At 38.1% G+C, this 6688-nt stretch overlaps 2 protein-coding genes across 2 annotated transcripts; both read right to left on the bottom strand.

Moving 5' to 3' along the window:
- Positions 1-303: 303 nt before the first annotated feature.
- On the bottom strand, positions 304-1245 carry LOC124505505 (olfactory receptor 5D18). Its single transcript, XM_047071472.1, has one exon. The coding sequence runs from the start codon at positions 1243-1245 to the stop codon at positions 304-306; it is 942 nt and encodes a 313-aa protein (XP_046927428.1).
- Positions 1246-5071: 3826 nt separating this feature from the next.
- Positions 5072-6022, bottom strand: LOC124506042 (olfactory receptor 5L1-like). Its single transcript, XM_047072052.1, has one exon. It carries the CDS (start codon positions 6020-6022, stop codon positions 5072-5074), a length of 951 nt encoding a protein of 316 aa, XP_046928008.1.
- Positions 6023-6688: the final 666 nt, after the last annotated feature.

The following is a 6688-nucleotide window of genomic DNA, read 5'->3' as shown; positions in this document are numbered from 1 at the left end:
ATGTTTATTGATATTATACAAAGTATCCACATAATATTTATATTACCTTTTAGACCTCACAATCAGATTAGGAGCTAATTTATGTTACCTCATTTTTGTGGATTAAAAACCAAAGATGAGGGGGATTGCTGACTTTTTTTTCCAGTAAGCAAGAGAGAGCATCAAGGTCAGTCTCTTTGAATAAAAATCTGCATTCTTTTCATTGTACATCGACTCTTCATTATTTTTAAATGTATCTTTATAATCAACGTTTATGGGTACACGATTTATATTTCAGGGCCAAACTCTAGTCAAATAACATGCTTAAGAAAAAAAGACTTTAGTATCCATTATCTTGCCGACTGTATCCTTGACGTCCTTATTTCTCAGACTGTAGATCAAGGGATTCAGCATAGGGATCACCACTGTGTAAAACACAGACGCCACTTTGACTGTATGCCTGGAGTTTTTGGAGTTAGGAACACAGTAGAGGAAGAGGATGGTTCCGTGGAAGATGGTGATGGCTGTCAGGTGGGAGGCACAGGTGGAGAAGGCTTTGCGACGACCACTGGCTGAACGCATCTTGAGGATGGTGACAATGATAAACACATAAGACATGAGAATGATGAGCAGTGTGCTGACCTCATTAAAGGTGGCAAAAATGAAAAGCAGCAACTGATTGATGTAAATATCAGAGCAAGACAGGGACAGCAATGCAGAGAACTCACAGAAGAAGTGATTGATTGTGTTGAAACCCTGGAAAGATAATCTGACAGCAGAACATGTGAGTATCAGGGAACATGCTACTCCCCATGCGTATGATCCGACCACCAGCATGGCACAGAGTTTCTGGGACATGGCCGCTGTGTAGAGCAGAGGGTTGCAGATGGCCACAAAACGGTCATAGGCCATCACAGCTAATAAAAAGGATTCAGCTACCACAAAGGTACAAAAGAAAAAGAATTGGACTACACATCCTGAAAGTGAAATGGTCCTGTCTTCTACAACTAGGTTTGCCAGGGTCTTGGGAACAATGATGGAGGAATAGCAGAAATCCACAAATGAGAGGTGGCTGAGGAAAAAGTACATGGGGGTGTGCAGTTTGGAGTTAATCTTGATTATAACTATCATCCCAATATTTCCTACAACAGTGACACTGTAGATGGCCAAAAAAATCAAGAAGAGAGGGACTTTCAGTTCTGGGTAATCTGAGAAGCCCAAGAGAGTGAACACAGCCCCAGTTTTATTTCTCTCTGACAGTAACATGATGGTTTCTGCCTGTCAGAATCTGAACTGGTCCTGAAAATAAAAATATTAAAGAGAGTGAACATCTAAGAAGCTTGCCTATCTGCCCCTTACACCACTGAAGATGAAGCAAAATGTCTTTTCATAATTTCTTTATGTGTTTGTTAGCAAGATATGCTAACTATCTAATATTTGAAAATATGCAAAACAGTTTTTAAATGCTCTTTAAGTTAAAAAAATATATAATTATTGAATTAAAAAATTTTAAGTCTTTGGGGTGCCTGGCTGACTAGAGCATGCGACTCTTGATCTCGGCGTTTTAAGTTCAAGACCCACATTGGGTGTAGAGATTATGTAAATAAATAAATAAACAAACAAACAAACAAATAAAAAAATAAGTTGATAGATAAAACCTTTAAAGATTGTTTAAATTCCCAACTGTAAATTTTAATATTTATAAGTAGTATATGAGATAAAGGGATTTATGGTTTTTAAATCAAACTTCCCATAAAGTTTTTAGTTTCCCTTGAACATTAGAAGTTCATAAAAGATACACCTAGGATAATATAATGACTGATTGTGCCGGCCTTATAATCAGTACAAAAATGAGGAATTTCCAAACAAATTAATGTCTACAACATATGTTTCCACTATGACATTAAGAAAAAACACCCATAACACTTTATGTTACATTTCACAAAGTACTTTAATCTTTTTCTTTCTAACTCAGTAAATCTGATATCAAATAAACCTTAACTTGTTTTTCAGGATATTCTTCTCAACAAATGGGCTCTTAATTGTCAATCTTTCCTCATCACTTGATAAATAATTAGAATAGGTGATAAAGATAATCATGTCCACTTCCTTATTCTAGGGGTGATAAAAGAAACCTTGACTTTCCCAACGATATGCAAATAGGGACTAATCTATGTATCCATGACTAGTGCCCTGATTGGAGCCCCAGCCATGTGTCCATTCCTACACACCAGACTCTGACCCATGTTCTAGGTCTAGACACCAGGAAACTGTTAATCATCTCTCTGTTAAGGCTATCTCTGGTCCCACAACCCAAGAAATAGTTTCAGATGGCCCATCAATAAAGATATCAGATCATATTCAAGACTGAGAGCTTAATGGACCTCTCTGTCCCTATAGTCAGTCATACATCTGAGTATTAAAGACAACCTCAAAAGACATCCATCATGAAGCTAGATGTTCTCATTATCACACTTCTTGCTTAATATAATATTTAACTGACTAAGGCTTTTCAGGTTTCATTTTAAATGAATGTTATATTCAACATGATGATTCTTGCATCCCAAATACTATTATTACATTGTTGGTAAAATCTTTCTCTACCATTGAGTCCAAGAAATATAACAGCTGAAATCTTCTTACCTTTGTTTTCCTTATTTTGTTCTAATTTTTCTCTAATTTTTTTCTGCTTTCTCATCTTAATTAAAGCTGGCCCCTTTTAATTTTTTTCACTAGAGAGTCTATTCAATCTCTGCTAGTTTCATTTTACTTCAATCTTCTCTATCCTACCTTGACTATTTCTCCCATAACTTACAGAAACAGAACAATGCACATTTCTGAAGTTCTCAGACGTCTTCTATCCTCCCACCCAGGGTACCCCTTGTTCATCTGAGCCAGGCCCTCTAAGACAAAACTGTGTAGCATAAATGCACTTTCTCTTCCTTGCGTGTTCCAGATATGTTACTTCTGCAGTGACTAAATAATTCTCAAGAACTGTCTAAGTTTCCCCCACTGTGCTGCTTCCCAGATACCCTACATTGAAATTAATATCAGTCGGTCTCTAGAATCTGAAAACAAACCTGCTGATGGCAAAGGTAAGGCCACTCTTAGTTGGGACTGATGGATATATTCTTATATCTATAGTACAACTTTTGGGACATGAGCCCTAGAGATTATGTCTTGCCCCATTCTCTTGAGGTCATGAAATAAACAATTAAAATTAATCATTTTTCTCTGACGTAATGCTTGAACACCTGGAGCAGCATTAGGAAAATTTTATACAAAAATTTATATAAATGTATTTTAGATCTTATTAATTTAATCTGGAAGAAAAGGAGAGAGAGAGTGTGGGAGGGGCAGAGAGACAGGGAGAGAGAGAGAATACCAAGCAGGCTCCACACTGTCAGCACAGAGCCCAGTGTGGGGCTTGAACTCATGAACCATGAAATCATGACCTGTGCCAAAACCAAGAGTCAGACAGTCAGCCAACTAAGCCATCCAGGTGCACCAAAATGTTATATTTTAAAATCACTTCTCCAACCCCTGATTAGTCCCATATATACCTGCAACCATTATAAAATTATGGAATTATAAAAACCATCCTTATCAAATATTGAGTGGCTACCATATAGCAGGCATAAGTGTCTTCCTCCCTGCCATCCACTCTGACCCTGTTGGAGAAGGGTGAAGATCCCTCCTTTAGGTCATCATGATTCCCTGAGAGTTAAAGCAGAAATATTTAAAAAGTTAAATATCAACTTGGGAAAATAGCCCCTTTGAAACCTTGTCCTATTCTATTACTCTTAACCGCCTCTGCTTCTTCTATCTAGTCTGACCTCTTTGATTTTGTGTACTGCTTTTTGTTTTCCAAAAAATATTACTGACTCTTTCTTTATGGTCTTTTCTCCTCATGTTTCCTGCACACTGAAATGCTTTCCCTTAAGTTTTTGTTCAAATGCAGCTTTTCAGTGAAATCTTCTATGAACATACTGTTTTACTTTAGGAGTTACTCTACTACCCAATTGAGTGATTAAAATACTTCACATGGTTCAAATGTATTTTTAATAATAATTAATTTCTTTAATTGTATATTGCCTGCTAAAATAAAAGTTCCAGGAAAGCAGAGATCATTCATTGCTTTGTTCACTAATATATCCCAAGCTCCTAGATGAATGAGTAGCATAAAATCAGTGCCCCATGAGTCTTCATTGAAAAATAAATATGGCCTTCCAAAGGAACTGGGAGTAGAGCCAAACTACCAGAACCACGAGGAATTTCAGTGCAGAGAGGAGATAGTTCACAAAGAATGATAAGGATGTTTTAAAAGTGGTTCTTGAAACTGCAGTCACAATAAAACAAAATGCAAATAAACCAAAAAAAAAATCCACTCCTCTGAACTTCCTTTTTTTTTTTTTAATATTTTTTTCCTTAACGTTTACTTATTATTGAGAGACAGAGAGACAGAGAATGAACATGGGAGGGGCAGAAAGAGGAGGAGACACAGAATCTGAAGCAGACTCCAGGCTCTAAGCTGTCAACACAGAGCCTGACGTGGGGCTCAAACTCACAAACCACGAGATCGTGACCTGGGCCGAAGTCAGATGCTCAACCAACTGAGCCACCCAGGCACCCCTGAACTTCCTGTCTTTATCAGGTTTATTATAACAGAAATCTTGACCTTTTATCTTCTCTTCTTTTCTTTTGTTTTCTTTTCTCTTCTTTTTTTTTGGACATTTTCAAGATCAGGAGCAGCATGGTGAAATTATCAGCAAATGGAAAATATCTCAAGTATTCTCCTTTAGAAAAATTTACACGTAGTTTTTCTAAAGTTTTATCATGTTGAACCATTTGGAAAATATTTTTGCATAACAATTGCAAAGCTACACTACTGATATAAGAATAACACAGATATGGTCCCAAGAGGTGTATTTAAATTATCCATAAAAGATATTATATGGCTTAATTAGATAAGCAAGTGGAAAACAAAACAGCATGCAGAGTCCCCAAGTTTTATTTCCCTACTTTACTTTTCCATTCACACACACCCAAATCCAGCCCGTCATTAAAGTCTCTGATGAAACTCTGAGTCTAGTTAAGAAAATAGTTTTTCAAAAGGTAATCTAGATCCCAACACTTTCTTGAGTGCTTCCTTCACATCCTTGTTCCGCAGGCTATAGATGAGGGGGTTGAGCATGGGAATCACTACAGTGTAGAACACCGTGGCCACCTTGTCAGTATCCATACTGTTGCCAGAACTGGGCCGGCAGTAAGTGAAAAGGATTGTTCCGTGGAAGACAAGGATGGCTGTGAGGTGGGAGGCACAGGTGGAAAAGGCTTTGCGCCTTCCCTCGGCAGAGTGCATCCTCAGGATGGTGATGAGAATTAGCAAGTAGGAGGTGAGGATGATCACGATGGTGGTGATCTCATTGAAGGTGGCCACGATGTACAGCAGCAGTTCATTCATAGTGACATCAGAGCAAGCAAGGGATAAGAGAGGGGGCAGATCGCAGAAGAAGTGGTCAATCACATTTGATGTGTAGGATGGGATCTCCAGAGCTAAACACAAGTGGATCAGAGAACACACCATCCCACACAGGTAGCAACAAGACACCAGCTCCACACAGAGATTGCGGGACATGGTGACCGTGTACAACAGTGGGTTGCAGATGGCCATGAAGCGGTCATAGGCCATCACAGCCAAAAGGAAGACCTCAGTGATTGCATAGGCACAAAAGAAATAGAATTGCACCATGCATCCCAGGAAGGAGATGGCTTTGCCCTTGTTTAAGATACTGGACAGCACATTTGGCACGATGACAGTGGAGTAGCAAAAGTCCACAAAGGACAAGTGGCTGAGGAAAAAGTACATGGGAGTGTGAAGGTGACAGCTGACCTGAATCACTGCCATCATGCCCAGGTTGCCCAGCACCGTGACTCCATAGATGAGAAGGAACACAGAGAAGAGGGCGACTCTCAACTCAGGAGCTTCTGAGAATCCGAGGAGAATGAACTCAGTCACACTGGAACAGTTTCCCGTGCCCATTCCTGCCAGGTGTTGGACTTAGGAAAACAAATGATAAATATTGTCTTTCTTCTAAAAAGGGAGGAAAAAACAGGTTAACATTAATTTCAGAAAAATATAACATTGATATCAAACAATGTATCTATAAGATACAACAGAAGCACAGTGGTCAAGTAATTCAAAAGGTTAAAAGTCTCAGTGGATCCCACTGACCAAAGTTGACTTAGGCATCAGCAGAAACCTTGAATGATTCCAACCCTTATCTATCACTTTATCTATGATTAAGTTCAGTTTCTGGGTGGAATTTAAGATAGATTCAATGATATATTTCAAAGCCATACAGACACTAGCATCTGTTCTCTGAAGAAACTTAATAAGCTCTGTCCAGGAGAGTAACACCTACTCTGATTCTCCAAACACTCTTTTGTTTTTTTTATTTTTACGTGACTCTATCAGGAACATAAATTTGAGACAAATTTTTCTCATATTCTATTTTGGAAAAGTGTGATAGAATTTTTGATGCTTGTGGCTCACAAAAACTCGTTAAAATCTGAATTATGAAACAAGAGATTTAAAATATACATTGAAGGTGAGAATTGTGCCTATCAAACCCACTATGTGGTTAATTGATTTACTAGCTTAATCAATTATAATAATAACGATCTATGCTAATAAAGATTCAGAGAG

Source organism: Lynx rufus, unplaced genomic scaffold, assembly GCF_022079265.1.
Source record: "Lynx rufus isolate CCGP_SWC_20201006 ecotype Redwood Valley unplaced genomic scaffold, mLynRuf1.p SCAF_9, whole genome shotgun sequence".
Classification (NCBI taxonomy): Eukaryota; Metazoa; Chordata; class Mammalia; order Carnivora; family Felidae; genus Lynx; species Lynx rufus.
This window is presented reverse-complemented; position numbering and strand designations above follow the sequence as displayed.

Excerpts from the sequence above, each read along its gene's own strand:
- LOC124506042 (XM_047072052.1), bottom strand. The coding sequence starts at position 6,022 with ATGGGCACGGGAAACTGTTCCAGTGTGACTGAGTTCATTCTCCTCGGA.
- LOC124505505 (XM_047071472.1), bottom strand. The coding sequence starts at position 1,245 with ATGTTACTGTCAGAGAGAAATAAAACTGGGGCTGTGTTCACTCTCTTG.